The 21,606-nt window shown below is 45.7% G+C and overlaps 1 protein-coding gene across 5 annotated transcripts in view; it reads left to right on the top strand.

Moving 5' to 3' along the window:
* The window catches only part of WDR59 (WD repeat domain 59), a 49,298-nt gene that overhangs the window by 8,944 nt on the left and 18,748 nt on the right, over positions 1-21,606 (top strand). For all 5 annotated transcript variants that reach the window (XR_010346851.1, XM_064387075.1, XM_064387073.1 and 2 more), the window contains exons 4-18: positions 558-643; positions 1,546-1,626; positions 3,686-3,723; positions 5,672-5,760; positions 6,223-6,339; positions 7,295-7,372; positions 8,124-8,280; positions 9,979-10,058; positions 12,176-12,308; positions 15,359-15,483; positions 16,355-16,519; positions 17,307-17,402; positions 18,796-18,952; positions 20,217-20,286; positions 20,555-20,708. Coding sequence is in view for 4 of the 5 variants with exons in the window: in XM_064387075.1 (XP_064243145.1) it covers positions 558-643; positions 1,546-1,626; positions 3,686-3,723; positions 5,672-5,760; positions 6,223-6,339; positions 7,295-7,372; positions 8,124-8,280; positions 9,979-10,058; positions 12,176-12,308; positions 15,359-15,483; positions 16,355-16,519; positions 17,307-17,402; positions 18,796-18,952; positions 20,217-20,286; positions 20,555-20,708 (1,626 nt within the window). In the remaining variant the exon portion in view is untranslated. The remainder of the gene's footprint in view (positions 1-557; positions 644-1,545; positions 1,627-3,685; positions 3,724-5,671; positions 5,761-6,222; positions 6,340-7,294; positions 7,373-8,123; positions 8,281-9,978; positions 10,059-12,175; positions 12,309-15,358; positions 15,484-16,354; positions 16,520-17,306; positions 17,403-18,795; positions 18,953-20,216; positions 20,287-20,554; positions 20,709-21,606) is intronic.

The raw sequence follows: 21,606 nt of genomic DNA, 5'->3' as shown, positions 1-21,606 counted from the left end.
TTAAAGCTTTTCTCCTGGGCTGGCAAGGATTGGGGGAGTACCCTTGAGGAGGTGTCCTTGAAGCCATTAGACTGTATTGTTTTTGTTTGGCAACGGCCCTGATGATCCCAGAAGGGAACTGAGAGAGAGCTGAGGACAACCAGTGGTAATCCATCATCCCCCTCAGCAAAACCTCCACTTGTGAATCTAACAGACTGGCAGGGTATTCCTGCAGACAGAATTTGTCTGCCTGTTGCCTGCAGTTACAGCATGTTGTTAGGACATAAAGACTCTGAGAACATAATTTCATGGAAAGATTTTGCAATGTGGGATTTTTTTTCTCCTTTTCTAGTTTATCTCAAGTTTTAAGTGGGTGTAATTAAAGTGTAAGCTTTTGAAAGTCCTTGCAGCCTGTATTTCATCTTTGCTCTCCTGCTTTGGGCAAGGACTTTGCTAATCACAGCATGACTCATTGCTAACTGAGGTTGTTCAAAGTGAAGGGAACCTGGTCCTAACACACAGATCCATGTCCTACCTCATTGGCCTGAGACTGTCTCTTTTCTTCCATCTAATTGCAGAGCAATCAGCGTGTTGACCTGTACAAGTGGAAGGAAGGAAATGGGGAAGTTTGCACATCTCTGCAAGGACACACACGTGTGATCAGGTGAAGAACAAGCGATGCTGTGGGCTGCTGAGTGGAAAATGATGCATTGTTTCATACAAGCTGAATGTTTTGGTCCTGCCCCCCCCTCAGGCTCTGCTCTGAGCCTGTTTTCACTCATTACTCTGGACTGGACTGCCTTCCCATTTAGCGATGATGTCATGTGTGGAGTGGCTCATCCTCTCATGGCTCCCCCAGTTTATCAACTTAGCCCTTGATGGCTTGAATGTTATTGCCTTAGGCTGCTGTCCTTGTAAAGAGCAGCAGCCATCATCTGGGAAACAGATAGCATGTTTATTAAATTGAGTCCCAGCTGTGTTTCTGTGTGATTGCAGCTTAATTAAGGCAGGTAATCCCAAAGACTAAGTTTAGAGAATGTTACAGTGGTGCAGGGAGATTTTTGCCTCCTGTTTTAAGGTCACATTTCAATGCTGGGTTGGAAATGCAGTTGAGGGACTGCTTTTACTCAAGCTCCTGACTGTGGGAAGTATTTGCAGCCCTTGAAATGACAGTTGTTTGGGCTGACTGGAGGCTGTTTGTGTCCCAGGTGCACTTGGTGTACCCAACAGGGAGGCATCCCAGAGTGAGGGGTTGATGCCAAGGATGTGTGGTTACTGAGAACTCTTTGAGACAGTGTCCCTTTGCCTGGAGGGGAAAGAGCACACACACAGTAGCTGTAAAGTTCAGGACTAGGAGGATGCTTCACTGGAATTTACTTAGAAGCATTTCATTGCTTCTTGGAATTTACTTAGAGAAATTATTAAGATCTTGCTTTTTACTTTAAAAGTTTCAGTAGATGTCATGGAGTTGCTGTGAATTTGTTGGAGAATGTACTGGCAGCTTGTGAGAAGTTGATGCAACATCTGTGTGCTTTTCTTTACTGATCTATGATTTTGCATTTGCAGTGACCTGGACTGGGCAGTGTTTGAGCCAGACCTACTGGTCACCAGTTCTGTGGACACATACATCTACATCTGGGACATCAAGTAAGAATCAGTATGTTTCTGCATTTTGGGGAAATCACTGGGGCTCTCTTCTATAATTATCAACCTGCAGGGCAAAGCATGGCCTGATGGGAGCTGCTCTTTAGCTGTGCTTCCAGGGGCTTCAGCTATTTTCCACTGTCTCCAAGATGACTTCTGCTCCCCTATTTTCAAGCCAGTTCAGAGTCAATGATGGGCAGTAGAGTGGTACAGTTAAGCTACAACTGTCTGGCTTCACTCCCTGCCCACTTCAGATATTTCCTTGGAGGCTTTTCCTGGAGCCCAAGGTTGTTCCTCAACCTGCTGGGGTTTTTTTTAGCTCAGTTAATGAGCACCATTTCATGATCCTATAGCCATTTTCTACTAAATTCATTGATTGTTGCTGGTTCTCCCTCAGTGGTGGGAAGACTGGCAGTGGTATTCAGGAAGGTTTTCTTGTTTGTACCTTCCCTTGTTTCCTGGTGTTGCTTTCTGCTCTGAGTATTTTCAGGGTAGCAGATATTTCCAACTACATGTCCAAATTTAAGCTGCAGGTTTTGTACCTGAGAAGCAAGGAGCTGGTATTGGGAACTGCTGGGTTCTCTTGCTAGCTGTACAGCTCTTTATGACCCCCAGCAAATCACATTGTTCCTCTCTGCCTCCCTTGCTCAGTTATAATAGGAGGATAATTATATAACCCCACTGCACCAGGCTACCCGGAGGCTTGCTTAGTTCCTATGAACAAGCACTTAGATCCTTGGTTAAATGGTGCTTGAGAATGACAATATATTATTAATGTGTAATTAAAAGACACAGAGATACAATAACTGCCGGTTGTTTTCCTATGATACTATCTTAATGCCAAGAAGAAAAAATAGAGATGTCTGAAGGTTGTTATCAGAACTCCTCCTTTAACTCTATTGTGCCCTTCCATTGTCTTGTGTCTGCCTGTATCACTTGCCCAGAACTGCTTCTTTAGGCAGTCTCTGAAAGCCTCATCCTCCCATTTGTGCTGGGAAAGGCTCTGAGCTTGCTGTGGCACTGTGCTGCTGGAGCTGCTGGCCTCCAGCAAATTAACATCCTGCTGAAGTGACTGTCTCTAATGTCACCCTAAGGAGGTAGCCCTGCAGTAAGGGCAGCTGGAAATTCCCCACTTAATTTTTCATACAAAATAACTTTTTGATTAAGTAGAAATTCTTAGAGGGAGGGATGCAGTCCATTCCAGAAAATGTTCTGCTTTTCAGCGAACAGAAAAAGCTGAAGATAATATTCCTTGTTTTCACTGTCACTTTTCATGAAAGAGCAGGTGAAATCCTGAGGAGCAAGGCCAGGAAGTAAATTACTGCCTTGATCTATGCCCTGGCTGCTAGGAGTTGTCATAGTGCCACACTGGTTTCTGCCACTGCAAAATTTGGTTTGTAGACAGACAGAATTTGGTCTGCACACAGCTGGGCTGGTTTTTTACTAATTTTGTTATTATATGCTAGACATGAAGTTTTTGCTTTGTAGTAACTACTCCATCTGCTTTGAATCAGGATCTGCAAAGGCTCCACGAACACATCAGTGGCTTTTGTTGAGTGCTTCCACAGCTCTGTTTGTTCCTTTAATCCTCCTTGGAAAGGCTGTTTAGTTGCTTCCCACAGCAACAATTCATGAGCCCTGTTTCCTTGCCTACCCAGCTGCAATATGCCACACTTTGTGTATGTTTTTCCTCCCTCTAGTCCAGTCCAGCTCTGTCTTCTGCCCTAAACTTCCTGCTGCATGTGCTGGCAAAACAGGGTTGTAGACAGGTTTGGGTTGGAATGGACCTTAAAAATCTAGTTCCATCCCTCTGCCAAGTGCAGGCACACCTTCCAGCAGACCAGGTTGCTCCAAGATCCATCCAGCCTGGCCTTGAACATTTCCAGGATGGTTTTGTCCTCCAGCTGGTCACCTTTATTCCATTTAATGCTGGTGTATTTTGGTAAGCACAAGGTACATTAGGTCCCAAGGCAGCAATAACCTTAGTGCTGGAGTAGCAGGGAGCTTGCTGGGAAGGCTGGACTATGCTGTGTGTACTTACAGTGGCCACATTGTATTTCAGAGACACCAGGAAGCCCACGGTCTCACTCTCTGCAGTTGGTAAGTGTGTGATGTAGGCATTAAAGAACATTATTGTTGCATGTCCCTACTGTTGTTCTTCCCTCCCTTCATGCTCCAAGGCCAGGCGTGGCAAAGTGCAGGAGTGTCACCATGTGTGATTGTCCCATGTAGGAGCAGCCTGAGAGGCTCCAGTTCACTCCTTTTAGAGAAGCAGAATTCAGAAGAGATGTGGAGCCCCTTGAGGTTCCCAGGCATGGGGGACAGTTATGGAACTTGGATTTGCTGCCCCAGCACTGGTGAATGGCCACATGGAGCTCCCTCCCTGCTGAACCACCTTGCTGCACTGCTTGTCCTGGATTGCCTGTCTGTAATTTCCTCACATCCTTTATGTTTGATTGAATCAGATGAGGAAATAAACCCCAAGCAGCTCTCTGTGCCAGCCTGTCCCCTCACTCAGGGTTGGATACAGCAGGTGGCTGCATCCACTTCCCTGGGGCACCTGCAACATGCAGGGAGCACACAAGGTGCTGTCTTTCGGCTGTGCTTTCTCTGGAAAAGCCCAAAGCCTGGAAAAGCCTTTCTCTGGAAAGGCTCTCCTCCTGGCTGCTGGCAATGTGTGTGTCCAGCCCCTGCAATACCACCAGCTGGCAGGTGCTGTGTGTCTGTCCTCACCGGCTGGAGCTGGGACAGGGCACGGATGATGAGCACAATGTCCTTTCTCTGAGTTACTGTCCCCAGTACTGGAGCAATCCTTAAAATGTGTGACTCTAATGCTCTGCTGCTTACATCTCCTTAGGCTTTACATCTGCAGCAGCTCCCATTCGCCTCCCAGCCATCAAACCTCTCTGTCACCAAAATGCAAAAAGCCTTACTGAGTCAGAGAGAAGCAGTGGTCGGTGCTGGTGTCTGGGGTGAGGTTTCACGGCTGAGCCAGCCCAGCAGCCTGCTCCCCAGAAAGCTTCCTTGCTTCCTTCCTTCCTCCTGTGCCTGCTGCTGTTTAATGCTGGTCCAGACATTTGTGTACCCTTCAGTGAGTGGATCAAATCAATCAACTGGCAGTCTATTTGCAGCTTTTTATCCCCCAGAATAGCTTTTGCCAGGTTGTCAGGATGAATCTGCTCACCATGCAGCAGGAGGTGGGTAGTGGAGGTGGGGAATAGCAGCAGGCTGAGATCTGTTTAGCTTTCTCATGGATCTCACCTTTCTGATAGCTGAAAAGGTTTGAAAATACTGGCAGAATAAGGATGAACAGATGCATTATGCTTACCATACCTGAACAATCCACATTAACTGAAGCTGTGATTTGTTTCTATTAGAAATAACTACCCATCATCTGATTTGACTGAGTCCCTCATGATACCACATATAAGTCATATCTGGGCCATCATCCAGTTTCTTTATACTGTTATTGGTGTCTTTGACTTCTGTGGTATATTTTGACAGATGGACCTTCTAGTCCACCCAGTGAGTCCACCTCCACCTGGTCACACCCAAGGTCACCTGCACTGCAGCCTTCTCCTACACCTGTATTTTAATCATAGATCAATAGCACTAGTTGCCTCTGTAGCAGCTGATAGTATGGGGCGTGGTGGGAGATGAAACAGGCCCTAAGCACCTAGAAGTAACTTGAATTAAAATAGAGGGGATTTGGGAAGGAGGTGATGAACTTATGGTTCCATTGTGGAGGAAGTTCCTCCATTGAGGCTAATGGACATTAGTATTCTAATCAGGTACAGCCCCTGGCTAGAAGATGTGATAAAGATCTCTAGACATGCAACTGGAACACTTTGCTGTCCTGAGGATACAAATGGTACACTGAGGAACCAGGAGTTAATAATTTTCATGTCATCTTTCATGCTTGCTTCTGGGGTATCCTCCCTCTGGACTGCCTTTCCTGGGCTAAGAGCAGCTCTAGGCCCAGGCAATGGGACTACTGTGCTCTTTTCTCTTTAATTGCTTGTTTTGGCCTGCTCTGTTTGTGCTGCAGCTGGAGCTTCCCAGGTGAAATGGAACAAGAAAAATGCCAACTGTTTAGCAACAAGCCACGATGGGGATGTCCGAATATGGGACAAAAGGGTAAGCTGAGGAATTTTTGAACAGTCTGTAATTTTCCCACCTACCCAATACAGATATTCCTCTGGTGACAGATAAATACTGAGGAAATGTACTACTTTATCCCAGATCTCTCTTGTGGGTCAGTTTAAACTAGAGAGAATTGGGAGTCCAAGAGCATGAAGAGAGTATGTAGGTAACCTCCTTCCTCAGAGACTGTACCTGTTACCATTTTCCTTTTGATCTCATAGTACTTAACTGTTGAACTGAGTATAAAGTATGGTTAGAGCTGCACTTGGTGACTGGAATTTGCCATACCTTCATAGGATTTATTCTTCAACTACTTCTGCTGGGCTATTTGCCATTCCCCAGCAGGGGTGGTTGTTCTAACTGTCTCGCCCTGGTTAAAGTGTCTCTTTTTATGCCAAAGAACTAGACCAAATTTCAGGTGTCCTATGCTGAGAAGGACAGTGTCTCTCCTTGCAGAAACCCAGCACTGCAGTGGAGTATTTGGCAGCTCATCTCTCCAAAATCCACGGTCTGGACTGGCATCCTGACAATGAGTATACACTGGCCACTTCCAGCCAGGACAACTCTGTCAGAGTAAGTGTTGTTTCTGAATTCCAGGGAGTAGGAAGTATGGTGGTGCAGATCCCCTTCTGCTGCTGCTGAAGTTTTGGGAAGTGCTTTGCTATTGTCAAGACGTGGATCTTTATTGTTTGGTTTCTGGCCACCTGGTGTGTTGAGCCAGGACTGCATTTTCAGAACAGGCAGGTCACTGAAGAATGGGTGCACATACGTTTGTCACGTATCTGTGGAGATTAGGGCAGCATTGAAGCTGAAAACAACTGTCTCTGCCTGTTGCTTGCCAGAAAGGAGCAGACCACACATGCCAGAAGAGTCTTTTTCCAGAAATGCATGTTGCCAGCCTCAAGCTGATTATAGTAACTTGAGGGGAGACATACTTCAGCCCCTGGAGTTGCCAAACTCATGTTGAACAGGATTATCAATAAGAGACTGCCTGCAAGCACTGCTGTGCAGGGCCTCTTACTTGGGGGGAAATTGTGTGCTTTGTATGTCAGCCAAATGGAGTTCATTCACATTGAACTAAGCTCTGAGGCAAGTGCAATTGATGTGTATTCTAGCAAAGCAAAAGGTTAGATTCTTCATTAGAAAATTAGCAGTAACAGCAGGGTGGGCTTGACTCCAGCCTGGACTGGCACATTGGCTGGCAGCCTGCAGGGTACCTTGTAGCTCTGAAAGCCCAAGCAGGCTGCCTGTCTCCCTGCTCTAATTACTCAAGCTATGATCACTGTGAATATGACCCCAAGTCACTCATTTTCTGAGGGATGCTGCCAGATGCTGATAGCTTGGTATTTGTCCTTTGGGGCCGTCTCTGCTGTTAATGAATGGGATTACTAATGATGCTGTGGGCACCCTGGCATGCTGTTTGGTCTGTTCTATCTGCAAGCCACATGGAAAACTACAGCCTGAAAGTATAGCCAGCTGACTCCTGCCTTTGCTTGCCTTTCATTTGGTTTGTTGTTTTTTTTTCAAGTTCTGGGATTACCGTCAGCCTCGGAAATACCTCAATATCCTTCCCTGCCAGGTTCCTGTCTGGAAGGCAAGATACACGGTCAGTGAGAAACTCCCACCAGTTCCACTTGTGCTCTGAGAAGAATGCACCAAGAGACATTAAATAAAGAACTGCCATAGGGTTTCTCACCAGTTCTTCTCTCACCAGTGGACATTAATAAGTTGATTTTAAAAATCTTTCTTGGTGCCTAAAAGGCGTAGAAAAGCAGTGTCCACAGTGGGGGCATTCAGGAGAAGGAGTGAGCGAGCACCCACCCAAGTGAAGCTAAGGCTCTTAATATCAGTCATAATCCCCAGAGGTCTGAATGTGGCCTGAAGCCAGTGCTGTGCCTTGAATCTTGATCCCCTTTCCCTGTCGAAGCAGCAAGGGATGTAGGACTGGATTCCATGTTCCTCTGAGCATTGTGACCCTGAGGAGCTGCTGGGGCTCAGTCCCCAGGTAGCAGTTCTTGCAGCTCCAGGTAGATTGCAGTAAGGATTCCCAGTGAAAAGTCAGTGGTGAAATCCCTCCAGCCTCACAGATGAAAAGTGAGGAAGCAGCAGAAAGAAATTATTCGTCTTAAGTGAGCTGCATTGTGTATCTCAGTGTACATCTTACCCCTTGAAACACAGTGTTTTTGCACAGCACTTACCTTGCATCTTCCCAGCTGTTGACCTGGTTCTGTTTTGTGCTGAGCTCATTTAAAACTTTTGCATTTGTGTTGGTGGGAATAGGGAAAAATGAGAGTATGATAATAGCAGCATGGGAACATAACTCTCCCTGGCTAACTGGAAGGGTGTTTCTCTCTAAGCCTTTCAGCAATGGACTGGTGACAGTGATGGTCCCCCAGCTCCGTCGGGAAAACAGTCTCCTCCTCTGGAATGTCTTTGACCTGAACACGCCTGTCCACACTTTCGTAGGACATGATGATGTGGTGCTGGAGTTCCAGTGGAGGAAGCAGAAAGAAGGTGAGTTCAGGGTTGAATGTGCTCTCTTTACACTGTGGCTGTCAGCTAACCAGGGGTGTGGAGACCTGGCTCCTGATTGCAATGCTGTTGCTTTTTGACTCTTGCCTTTCCTTGAAGTAGCTCCTGCCCACCTTCCTGCCCCCCACTGCCTCCCTCAAACTACAGCTGTTCTGTACTGGTTTTATGACAGTGCTTACAGAAACACTGCCTTGTTTCCATGCTAACAAAGCAAATCTACCAAATGCTGAGTGGGTCCGTGGTGACTTTCATTGTTTCCACTCTCCTGGGAGTCTCTTTTTAAATTAATCTTTCAGAATAAATGGTGCAAATTATTAGATAGGTGCATGAGTGCAGGCACCCTTTCCCTACTCAGAGCTGCAGGCTAACAAGTTAACCCCTCATAGCATGGCCTGGATCAGCAGCCTCCAGCATATCCCAGACCACAGACCCACCAAGCACACCTTATTTGTCTGCTGCAAGGCAAGGGAAGAATAACATGGGATAGGGAGTCTGCTGTTAGAGTTCAGTCCTGACTAAATTTTCTAGTGTAAGCAGCTAAGAATAGGAGATTCCATACCAGAGGTTGCATAACTACACAGAGCACAGCTTTGTTTCCAGCACCTCAGCTGCCACTGACAGAATGTGCATGTCTGGCTTTGGTGTTGCTTGTGCTGCAGCTTTGCAGTGCTGTGTGAAAGTGTTGGTCCAGTCCTTTCCCACCAGCTGCTGGGGCCATTCAGTTAAGCCACCTCCTTCTCCATAACTTGATTTTCCTCTTTCAAAAAGAGGAAAGCAATGGAGAACTATGTTAGGATCTGGAGGCACAGGCTAAGATAGTTTGTGAATGAACATTGAAACAGGCTTGAGCTACAGTTGGTTGTCTTAGCTGCTTTAATACATACATAGCCAGGGTTGGATTTCTTGCTTGTCTCAAGCAACATAAATCAATCACACAAACATTCCAAGTCTGCTTCAGTGTGGAGACAACCAAGATAGCACAAATTTCCTTCCATAAAGTCTGTTGTGCTGTGTTTAGACAGGCCCTGTGCCTCAGCAGAGGGGTGTAGGAAGCAGCTGTGCAGCAGCAAATTCTTAAGTATAGCAGCTGTTTGACGAGGGAAACATAAAACTGTATCACAAGACCTAAACATGGACATAAATAGGTCTGTGTACCTCTGCCTGTTGATAGATAGTATGTGGTTAGATCTGTTTCCTTACAACCTGAACTTGGCATCATCCAGCTCTTTCAGAAGCAAGAAGAGGAAGGGCAGAACTACCTTGTCATTGCTTAGAAATGTTTTAAAACATCTACCTCTTGAAAGAGATTTGATTAACTAAAAGATATTTTCACTTTACAATTATAGTTGAGAAACATTTTTTTTTTACTATACTATTTATTCTATTTAAATAAATGTTGTGGGTCTTGTTTATTCTGGTTGTGTCACATTCATTATACTTGGTGGTTTTGGCTTGTAAATCACATTCTATTTAGAGGTGTGGTGACTGTGGTGTGGGGAGGCACAAAGGCTGATGTACCTGGGTCAATTTGAAGCTGAAAAGGACTTGCTCTGCCCTTCAGTTTAGTGCCTTATCCATTGGATGTGCCTGCTGGCTTGTTTGAATCTGTTTACACTGACCACAAGGCTGAGCTAGTCTCTGTTTCCTGGTGGGGTCTCTAATTGTTTCTGTCCTCTTTAGGCTCTAAGGATTACCAGCTGGTTACGTGGTCCCGGGATCAGACCCTGCGCATGTGGCGCATTGACTCTCAGCTGCAGAGGGTACGTGGACGCTCTGGTTCTTGAACTGCAGACACCTTTCTTACAGGCTGGATTCACCTCCCCTTCCTTGCACTCTGGTATCATAGAGCTGCAGACACAGAAACCATCTGTTGTTTCACTTTCCTCTTCAACTCCAGCCCGAAAACATCCCCAAGGAGACCTGTGATGGGTCTTCTCTTTTGAGCCTGTGTCTCAAAAGTTTTGGTGGCTGTGCAAGGCTGCTTTGTGGTCTAACATTAAGGGCAGAAGTTTGGAGAAGGTGGAGGGCAGCTACTGCCTGCATTGCCTCTGAAATGCCACAGGACTCTATTTCTTGGCAGTTTAGGTGCCAGGTAGGGATTGTGCCCTCCTCTACCTCCCATTGTGTCCATTGCCTCTAAGGCTGGGGTGGGTGGTGTGAGTGTGTGGATCTGCAGCAGTTACAGAATCTGATGAAATTACTGGAACGGCTGTGCTGGCTCGTACCAGAGGTTCATATGGCCACAGTGGGCCACATGGCCCTGTCACATCTTCAGCTGATGTCTTGGGAGAGGATAAGGAGGCAGACATGGAGTGATGTTTCTCTCAAATGCCCTGTCAGGCTCCTGCTGTTTGCAACTTAGAGGCTCGTTGAGTCTGGCATCTTTGTATTTGATAGAGCTTGATGAGTGTCACTTCCACAGACTTGTTCTTTTTTTTCTTGGACCTAAGTAAATTTTTGTCACCTTAAACATCAAACAACAAGGAGTTTCATGGCTTTTCTGCATGTTGTGTGGAAAACTGGCTCATTTGTTTATTTTGCCACATAATTTCATTCAATTCAAGATTAAATGAGCCATATTCTCTGTGTTACTCATGATTCCGTAGGCCTCCATCATATCCTTCTCAGCTGCCTCCTTTTTCAAGTCAAAAGTTCTTGATTTAATTCATCCTTTGTACTAGAACTTTGATTGTCCTTTTGCCTTTCACGACCCTTTTTCAGTTCTAGTATATACCTTGGGGATGGGGATCTGAGCTTTGTTCTTTCCAAAGAATTCTCAGTACTCAGTTTAGTTTGTAAATTGTTTGGCATAATTCCATGAAATCATCAGCTTAGTCTTGCTTCTACATCTTGTTCCCTCAGCTTGAACTTTCAGTTTGTAATTTTTCCCAATGTATGTTGCTTTGTATTTATCTGAGCCTAAGTTCATCTTTCATTTTAATACAGTTGCTCTTGTAAGGTCCTTCTGTGGTTGTTTGCAGTCAGCCACACTTGTTACTGCCCTGAAAAACTTGGTGGCATCAGCAAACCTGGTCATGTCGCTATTCACCTCCTATTCCAGGTTTTTAATGAATATGTTGAGAAGCATGTGTCCCTGCACAGATCCTGCAGGAGTCCTGCAGGTCTGTAACAAACTTTCTCTGTGAAAAATGACCCTTTTCTCCTACCTGATATATTTGTGAACATTTGATTTCTTTCCTGTCTTTAAATCAATTGTTCATTCACATCAGAGCCTTTATTTTTCCTCTACTGGCTCCCACTCTTTTGTCCTTGTCTTTGTCTGGATCAAACTACACACATGATGGCATGTTGCTGGTGACCAATGCTGTAATTTGCTACATCATACTGTTATCCTTTCTCTTCCCTTCATCTTCCCAGTTTTCTTGTGCTGAATTTCAAATCCAGGGTTTTATAGTCTCATTTTGAGACAGGACCTAGAACTATAGGACCCCACGTATGTACCTGGGTCTCTAGATCCTACTGGAGTGTAAATATCAAATGCAGAAAGTCTGCTGCTATTAAATTTGATCTAAAATTAAACATGTTTTAACAAATTAATTCAAGGAATTGAAGTAATATCAGTTTTAGTTTTGACTAAAGGTAAACCTCTATTTCTTAGACTGGCCCTGTCAATTAAGTGGCTTTTTAAGTGAGCAGGAGATTTGGCCAGGCTGTCTGAGGTACCAGAGTTGAGAGTGCTGGAAGGTGAAAGATGACCTGTCTTTGTCACAGGAACAATGCAGTCTTAGTCATGACTGTTGGGTGGATAGACCCACCTTGCAAATCCATCTGCCTGGAGAAGTGAGTTCTTTAGTGGTGGCTCTTCCCACAGCTTGGATTCTGTTGTGCAGCACGTGGGTGTGTTTGTTCTTTTCAGCTCTGTGCTAATGATATCCTGGATGGAGTTGAGGACCTCATTGATGGGATTTCTCATCTGCCAGAGCCAGACAAGACCCTTCACCCCCAGGACACGGAGCCCCAGCATAACTCTGGACATGGGGATGAGGAAGGTGAGAGGAGTGATGGCTTGTGGAACCTCAAACACCAGCATCATTGGGTTGGGAAGAAGATACATCTTGGGATAAGAAAACATAGGCAGAGCACAACCTGCCACTGTTTCAAAGGTTAATGGATTCCTCATCAGGGAGGAGGAAAAACACTAGGGGTTCCTCAGGATGGTCTTCCCAAGTTTTTTCTCTTCTAACACAATATTTCTAGCTGTAAAATGAAGCTCTTCCTTGTCATGATTTTCATTTAATTGCATGCTCTTTAGGTTGTAGTTGTGGCTTGCTGCCAAAGGTAAGGCAATCAGAAAATAATTCTGCCTTTTAAGAAGATAGATTAGTTTAAGCTGAGAGATGAGCCTTCAGAAGAGGGAGTGTGTGAGTGAGGCACTCTGACACAAGCTGCTTACATCACACCTGGTACCTGAACATTTCTGCTGGGGTCACTGTGTGAACTGATCTAACCAGGAGGTGTTTGCTGGTGTCTTCACCAGAAGTAGATACAGAGACAGGTCATGAATTTTTGGTCATGGAAGGTTGCTGAAGGCTGACAGAGCAGAGGTGGGAGGGATAGTATCTCTGGCTTCTGATATATGGAGGGGTGGATGGGAGACACTTTGACAGAAAGTATTTGTTTGTCCCTACAGAAAAGAAGGCATGCAAGGAAGGAACATGAAGGAGGCTTAGTGTGGTTAAGGCTCTGGCCAGGTTAAACATTCAGGGTTAGTGTTTGAGCACTGTAAGTACAAGAATAGGTGATGGCATCACATGGTGATATGCATGGAAAAAAGGTATCTAAAGGGATTTCTACAGCTACACTGAGGAAGACTTTGGTGCACCAATGTCTTTATATCAGTTTAAATTCACAGGGTTTAAATTCACAGCTCCTTTCAGTGTTGCAGCTGTGCCACAATGGATCCCCATGTGATGGGTTTCTGGGGAAGCAATTTGGTTCTCCCTTTGGCTTGCCAATAAACTGCAGAGAAGGGGAGAAAGTGATCTAATGTCTGTTCTTTGAATAAAGGAGCAGCTGTGAGGTCCCTTAGTGAATGCATCTCTTCCTAACTGGAAGTTTCTTGCTCAGCAATTGCCAGTGAAGTTCCTCTCTGCCTCCTGTCCTGTGTGGCAACAGAACAAGTTTCTGAAAGACATTAGAACTTCTCTCTATGTCAGTGTTTTATAAGATGATAGAAAAAGCCCCAGATATCTGTGCTCCCCATGAGCAGTGCTTCTTGGGCAGCACAACTTCTCTTGCTCCAGCTGGGAGCATTCTCATTCTGGCTGCCTGACCTCTCTTTTTTCCACAAGTGAGAGTTAACTCTTCCACTGTCCCTGATGATGCACATCCAAACACTCCATGTGGGTACTGTGTGGGTCTGATTTCCATGTGGCTTCTTCTTTGGTTCAGACTGATATGGTTTCCCCATGGCCAAAGGGAATGAATATGGCTTTTCTGTAGCAGGATGGATTTTGCTGCAAATAACAGGACTGCAGGATTAACACACAAGCAAATCCCTAGGTAGGAATTTCAGTCCTTTCTAGCCAAAAAGCTATTGTGGACTGTTGATGTTTCACCCTGGGGGTGGCTGCATTTCAGCTGCAGACAAAGCCTCCATGTTACATTAGTAAAGCACTTTGGGGGATCTTTTGAAGAGATCAGCACTCTGCAGGTGAACGAGAGAGCCCCAGCTGTGCCTTTGCTGCACAGCTCTTGCTGCTGCTTATGGAGGAGCTTTAGGAATCTGTACAAACGCGTGGCTTTGGAGGATTAAAAACTAATTGGAAGGGAATGGGAGGAGAAGACAAAGGGAGGGTACTGCCCATACTGGGAACCTCAGAGATGGCTTTTCAGTAAGCTATGTGGTATCTTGAGCTAGAAATAATTATCTTCCCTGAGAGCCACTGATCTTCCTTTAATCTCCTTTTCAGCTCTCTTTTCTGGAATATATCTCAGTGCTGTAATAGAATTGCAAACAAGAGTGATTGGCTGAGCATCCTACCTATCCAAATCCAGCAACCCATTGGGTAGTGGTAATACCAGATATTTGTCCCTGCACCAAAGTCAGTAACTTCTAGGCAAATGCCTGTAAAAGGTCAACTTCTTGCGTTTCTTTTCATTTGTTTGTTTTGCTGGGAATAGTCTGTGCAATGTGCTATTCCAAGTGTGAGAATGACAGCTGAAAAATCAGGACTTCCCTTCTGTCCTTGGAACCATCATAATAAAATATATTTGGCCTTCTTAAGAAGTGGTGCTACTGCAAAATGCCCTTATGGAGCTGCACAGCAAGAAGCAAGGCAAAAGCAAGGCAAAATTTCAGCAGAGACCAATTCTTCTCAAACTCAGTGAAGTTTGTTATCTTAACTTAATTCTTTGTGTCCTGCAGCGCTTGCCTGGCTGTTTAAATGTGTTCTGGCCTTCAGGGGTTATTGTCCTCCTAAAAACTGCTGGAATTGGAGAGTTAGACACAGTGTTTTGATGAGTCTTCAAAGGCTGTTAAAGCACTAGAGTGCTTTGCAACATTAATTGCAAATGGCTGCTGCAAATGAATTAAGCTTCTATTAGGACCAGAAATACTCCCTGCTCTCTCCCAAAGCATTGTTATGCTTTGGAAGCTTTCCCTGAAAGTCAGGAATGGTGAGGTGTTAGTCCCAAAGACCAGAGCTCCTCCTGGAGACTGCTAGGGCTGCAGTTCTTTCTTGCTGAACTGAGGCACTCCAGCCAATCATGACTCTAGCAGCACTATGTAGGGAGGAAAAAGGGTCTCACATGAGAAGAGAAGGACCATTTAGGACTGTACAAAGTACAGGCAGGTTCTGTAACCTTCCTGAGAGCCCTGTGTGCAGACAGCTTTGGTTTTTTGAAGAGAAGGGTCAGAAACTTGCCTCCAAACAACAGCTGAGACCATCCAGCTCACAGGTCTTTGCCAGATAAAACTCATACCTCCATGTGTCAGAAGAGCAGAGGAAAACCTGCTACTTTGGCTGCCTCCTGACATTATGTGAAGTACTCTGCCTGTTATAGCTTGTCTCAACTTGTTTTCCATCTTTCCTGTCAGCCTTAAAAGAAGATTTCCTGAATGATCCCCTCGTGGGAAAGAAAACAGACCAACTGGGGCTGCCTCAAACACTGCAGCAGGAGTTTTCACTGATCAATGTGCAGATCCGAAATGTCAATGTGGAGGTACAGAGTTTCCTTTTGCTGGCTTGTTAGGGGGGGATGTGGGCAGGCTGGCTTATTGGAGCCTTTAGAGAGAAACCTTCTTTGCTGCAGTGACTGCTCTCTGTAAACAAGTTTTATTTTGAGCTGTCGAGATCCTCTTGGCCAGGGGCAGTAAGAAAGGATAATCCCAGGCAGTGGTGTGAGAGAAATATTTCAGCACAGCAAGTACACTGGCTGATCTTGAGAAAGCTGGATGGTGTTTTCTTCTCTGCCTAGACTGTGGAGTGGAAGGTGACTTGTTCCATGCAGTTGGAACAAGTTCATTTCAACTGGTTCTGTATCCCATCTGCTGAGCCCTCCCTATGCTGAGCTCTGTCCCTCAGCTTTGCCCCCTTCCTTGCACTCCAAACTCTCCTCTGTGTGTGGAAGCTGACTGGAGGCACAGCACTGAACTGGGCTGGGAGGCTGGAGGCAGCTGCCTGTCTCCTTTCCCCACCTCTGTGGTTTCACAGCTCGTGGGTGATCCTGATGTAGTTTTCTGAGACAGTGGTGCAGGATGTTAGAAGGTGCCTGTTACTGCTTCCCTGGGCCAGGAGCTCTCCATGGCCAAGTGAAGTGGGCTGGGGTGCAGTGGCTGTTGGGAGCAGAGCCCTTTTCTTGGTGTACTTGGGCTGGCCACTGTCTCTGGATGCTGCAATGTGAGTCTGCTGGTGTGAGCTGAGCCTGTCCCCCTCTGCCTGGGGCTTTTTCTGTCACTGTGTTCCTTGCCCTTGAGAACAGCATGACTTCTTCTTATGTGCAGAGGAATCAGTCCCTCAGCATGAATTTAAGCCGCTATAAGTGTAAAAAGTCCTGGGAGATCTAACTAAAAACCAACTGCTTTTCCTCACAGATGGATGCCGTGAGTCGCAGCTGTACGGTGTCGGTGCACTGCGGCAACCACAGAGTCAGGATGCTGGTGATGTTCCCTGTCCAGTATCCCAATAATGCTGCACCCTCCTTCCAGTTCATCAACCCAACCTCCATCACAGCTTCCATGAAGGCAAAGTTGCTGAAGGTGTGTGAGAGTGTTTTTATAAGTGTACAAATGATGGATACTTGACATCTGGATTTTCGAGATATAACTAAACATCAGACTTTGCTGAAGACATACCACAGGTCATGTTGAACTGGTAAATTGTGAAGCCCATAGAATGAGGTTTTTGTTGGTGCTGCAGCCCAGTGTTTGCCTTTTTCCACTGCTTCTTTATTGCTGTTGTGTTCCAGTGTGATGTGTATTGCCTGAGGATCCCTAACATCCTTCTCCTCATGCGGTTGCCCTCATCCCAATAACAGACAAAATGACCAGCTAAGCATACAGCTGCAGAATGATACTATTTTTGAGCTAGGATGTTGCTTACTGCTCTACTACACAAGCTGCTTTAAAAAATGAGGGGATTTTTTTACACAGGCCCTGCTAATTCAGGCAAGGTGTTTGATCATCTGGTGTAGCAAATCGTATTGCTAATAAAATCCTTTCCCCAGCAGCACATTGATGGATCAGTTTGGGTTTCTTCCTGGAAAAAACCTGATTCAGTTTGCCACAAACTGGTATGAAACATATGGGCTGCAGTAATATTGAAGCCTAAATCCTGGCTCAGTGTGCTGCTAGGTGAACCTCAGTGCTCTGATCAAAGCACACAGCCATTCCTCAGAGCAGACAGCACACCAGTGGCTCCAGTGGATGTTAGAGGATGTCTGTGACCTGTTCAGGTCCTGGCATCTAAGCTGCTCTACAGACAAAAAGGATGTGGGCAAAATATGGAGGTAACTGTGAATAAAGCTGTGTCTTGTATGTATTGCAGATACTGAAAGACACTTCCCTGCAGAAAGTGAAGCGGAACCAGAGCTGCCTGGAGCCTTGCCTGCGTCAGCTGGTCTCCTGGCTGGAGTCTGTCGTGGTACGGAGAGCTGCGTGGGCTCTCTGCCCTAGTTTGTTGTCTTTTCCCATATCCCACACTTCTGACTCTGCAGTGAGAGTCTGGCCTCGTTAGATGTGTAAATAGACCCCTGTGACTGGCCATTACATTTGTGTGAGCACTTCTGGTTAATGTTGAAGAGAGCTGGGCGGATGATTAGATGTGTTTTGTTTCCACAAATGAGGCCCTGAAGGTTTGCTTTGGGGAACTCTGATATCCAGGTTACCAGGAGTGACTGGAGATTGGAGAATCTTAGTGGTGTGTGGTAGCTTCCCAGCTCAGAATATATTTCACTGACTGCCAGGGCATGGTTATCATCTGTGAGAGAAGGTAGGAGGCCTCAGATTGTTGATGGAGTCATTCTTGTCTGAAAGGCAGTGGCAGATGTCTTCACCTCCTCAGTTCAAAGTCAAAGATCCTTCTAGTCCTATTCTAGGGTTTTTGTTTTCTTCCCTGAAAAAACCCAAACTGTGAAAATCTGTTTTTTTCTGCAGCCTTCTGCTGAGGTTTTGTAGGGATGATACTGCAGATAAATCCAAGTCATACTCTGCTCTTAGCTGCAAGATCTGTGATACCTACTCAGCATCCCAGTGTCAGGTATTAGGTCTTTGTGTGGGTGAAGTGTACTGGAGTGGGTGTTTTTAGCATTCAGGAAAAGATTGGAGAGTCTCCTCGGGTTTCTTTTCTCAGAGGTTTTGTTTATTCATAACAAATAAAGGACTGGGGGTTTTTTTACATGTGAAGACTTATTCTGCTTGGTTTCAGCAGTAATATTGTAAGAGTGGGAACTTTCTCTGCTATGTGGAAATCTGATGACTTGAGGCACCACTGCTTTCAAAGAATTCTTTTAGACCAAAGTTGTAGTATTTATCCAAATAAATTCAGATTTCTGCTAAAACTCCTGTGGATAGTCCTGAGGTTCCCCAGTAATTCACTCCACCCACCTTCCTCATTTGAAGACTCCCAGCCTGTGTTTGACACCCCACAGTTGTGTGGTATTCCCACTTAAGGAGATTTTGTGCATCATTGAGGTATCATGTTCAGCTCAACTAGCTGCCTTGAGCATCATATCCAGAGTTTGAAGGTCAGATTTTCTGTATAGTTTCCTCCTGTTCCTCCCCAGGTTAAGCTCTGCATTTCAACATGGTTATGGTGGGAGAGAAGTCTCTGGACAGGCAGCCAGAGAAGCTTTTTCCTCAAAGGCAAATGTGCCTGCAAATGCCTTTGCAGCTGAAGCAGTAAGTGTGCTCTGAGCTTGGTCTGTTCTGGCTCATGGAGCACCTCCTGTGAGGCTGCTTGGCACTGCCACGTCCAATCTGGCAGGATTTCTCTCCTGTGGCAGCAGGAGTGTGACCTTAGGTAACTTCTGTTTCAGAACCAAGAGGACAGCACATCCAGCAATCCCTACGCTCTGTCCAACTCCGTGACACCCCCCTTGCCCACGTTTGCCCGCGTCTCCAATGCCTACGGCTCCTACCAGGACTCAAACATCCCCTTTCCACGGACCTCTGGAGCCAGGTTCTGTGGTGCAGGTCAGCCCTGTCACTGATACATTGGAACAGGTACCTGGGGAATGGTCCTTTTAGAGGTCTTGGGGAACACTTACCTCTTAAGATGAGGCTTTGGTTATTGCCATGCAAGGGGTAAGGAATGGTGTTAAAGTAGTGATACTGTGGTAAATTTAGAGATGAGGCTAATTAGCAACTGTTTGCATTTGGGGTTGCATGTGGGGCTTTAGGATTTGGAATTGCAGGGCTAGCTGAAGAGATAACCTTTGGCTTGTGGCATGCCAGAGGCATTGACAGATCTCTTTTTATAGAACACTGGGAATAGCTCTTTTCCTTGCCTAGTTCTCTGCTACCAGCATCACATTACTGGGTCTATTCTGGCACTCAGTCTTCACAAAATTCCTGTGATTTAGGATTGAATTTACACCTTGCTGAAACCATATTCATATTACTAACCACTCTTTTCTCATTCTACACTCTTCCCCTTGTCCAAAATAGCTTTCCCAAGGTCATAAAGAAACTTCCCCTAAATGGGAGATGGGGTACAATCACATCCAGGTTTCCAGGAGACCACATAGAGGGTAAAGTTCATTAAAAACCAGGTTAAGATCTGAGTAAGAGCTGTTAAGTTTCACTGAGCTGTTTCAGATGCACACATTCCTTCTCTGGACCTGACTGCATCCCCGTGTGAGCATGTTTTGAAAGCTGCTTTCCATACAGGCCTCCCTGAATTCCCAAGTAAAAGTAAAACAGAATAATATTGCATTGAATAGGCCCAGTAAAGCCTGCTAAATCCTGAAATGCTGGCAAGAGTAGGTGGCTGAAGACACTTGAGAGGCTAACAAATGGGATAAGGCTTGTGAGAGAATGTTTTAGAGTTGGCTTCAGATGTCTGGGGCTCTCCTGTTGAGGAAGAGAGTTGTAGAAGCTGCAGTGGTTTCTCTGCATTGCCAAACATCACCTCACTTACCTCTGGAGTGACAGTGCTTGGCAAGTTCTGGTGGAGAGTTAAAACATAAGCATACATTTGCTCCTTTTCCTGTCTTTTCTCTAACAGCTATAAGCCACTTGAAATTGTGTTTTTGAGGGAAACATCTCAAAACCCCCATGCTTTGTAGTGGATTTGCGTTGAGATAAAGTCTGCTTTTAGTTTATAATTACTAAGGGTGGTGGATAAAAACCAAGCCCCTTGCCTCTGATACAGGGAAATCTGGTCATTTAAGCTGAACCACCTCTGAGTAATCTCCTCCTTGTTGCATGATCTTTGTGCCATGTCCTGTCTCTTCAGGGTACCTGGTGTATTTCACGAGACCCATGACCATGCACCGCGCCGTGTCCCCAATGGAGCCCACACCCAGGTGAGTGCCCTGTGTGGAGTTTGAGGTGTGCTGCTGTCATGGGCAGGAAAGCAGGAAAACACCAGGTCCTGCATTGGATCTAGTCCCCTCCAGTGTTAGCTGTACCCTCAGTGCAGAGCACCTGGCCCTTACACCACAGCACCTCAGCAGAGACTTCTTTCCAGACAGTGGCACCATTGCTGGCAGCTTGGGTTAGTGGAGATGTCAGTGTGAACTGCAGGACGTTTTGGTGGGAAAAGGCCCTGGAAGTGCATTCCCTTTCTTCCAGGTCTCTGTCAGCTTTATCAGCATATCACAGTGGCCTCATTACTCCCATGAAGATCCGCACGGAGACTCCGGGCAACCTGCGCTTGTACAGCGGGAGCCCAACGCGCAGTGAGAAGGAGCAGGTCTCCATTAGCTCCTTCTACTACAAAGAAAGGGTAAGTACCACACTAAAACTGCTCCCAACACTTCAGCTCTCATGATCTGTTTTCCTTTCATTTAGCATTGCTAGTAACAGAAGCTTTGTATTCCTCTCAAAAAGACATCTTTTTACAGGCAGCTCTGTCAAATGGATTTACCTGCTGTTAGTAACTTCTTTACCAATCCTCTCTAGCATTTGACCTGCTTATTTTGATGTTTCTTTATGCTGACCATCACAGTTCCCTTCAGTGCATTATGCTGTCTCCCTTTGCATTATGTAGGGTTAAAATCTCACCCTATAAGAAGTTGTAGTCTTCACATAAGTAAAGGCAACTCTGGCTGTTCTGGGTACTCCCTGATACATATAACTGCAGAGGGTTGTGACTCTCTGCAGCTTACTGCCAACCTCTCCTGGACTATGGGATGTGGTTGGTTATTTCTATTTCAGGTGTCTCTTTCAGGGATATGTGCCCCTTTTTTTTTTAAACAAAAATAATTTCTACATGATTCTTTGAAGACCTTCCAATCCACATAATTCTGGTTTAGGTGCAGGTTTTGCTGTTGTTCCTGTTTACAAGGCTTTGGGGAAGAGTGGGATTGTTTCCTTCTGGGACATGGTGGGTGAGGAAGACCTGTTGTAATTGTAGGATGGCTGCAGGGTAGTTGTAAAGCAGCTGTGAGGGCCTGATGTGCCTGGAGCAGATGCTGTGGGAGCAGTGAGCCAAGCAGGTTGTTAGAAACAAACTGTGCTTCAGCAGGGGGTGAAATGGCTTGCAAAAATGCAGGAAGCTTCCACTGGGAGCCTCAGAATTTGGGGCATTGAGTAGTTTGTTCACTGTCCGTGCCGAGGACATGAACCTGTTGCAGCAGTGAAGAGATTCCAGGTAACCCAGGGAAAGCCAAAAGCTGACTGCA

Source organism: Passer domesticus, chromosome 12 (assembly GCF_036417665.1).
Source record: "Passer domesticus isolate bPasDom1 chromosome 12, bPasDom1.hap1, whole genome shotgun sequence".
Classification (NCBI taxonomy): Eukaryota; Metazoa; Chordata; class Aves; order Passeriformes; family Passeridae; genus Passer; species Passer domesticus.
This window is presented reverse-complemented; position numbering and strand designations above follow the sequence as displayed.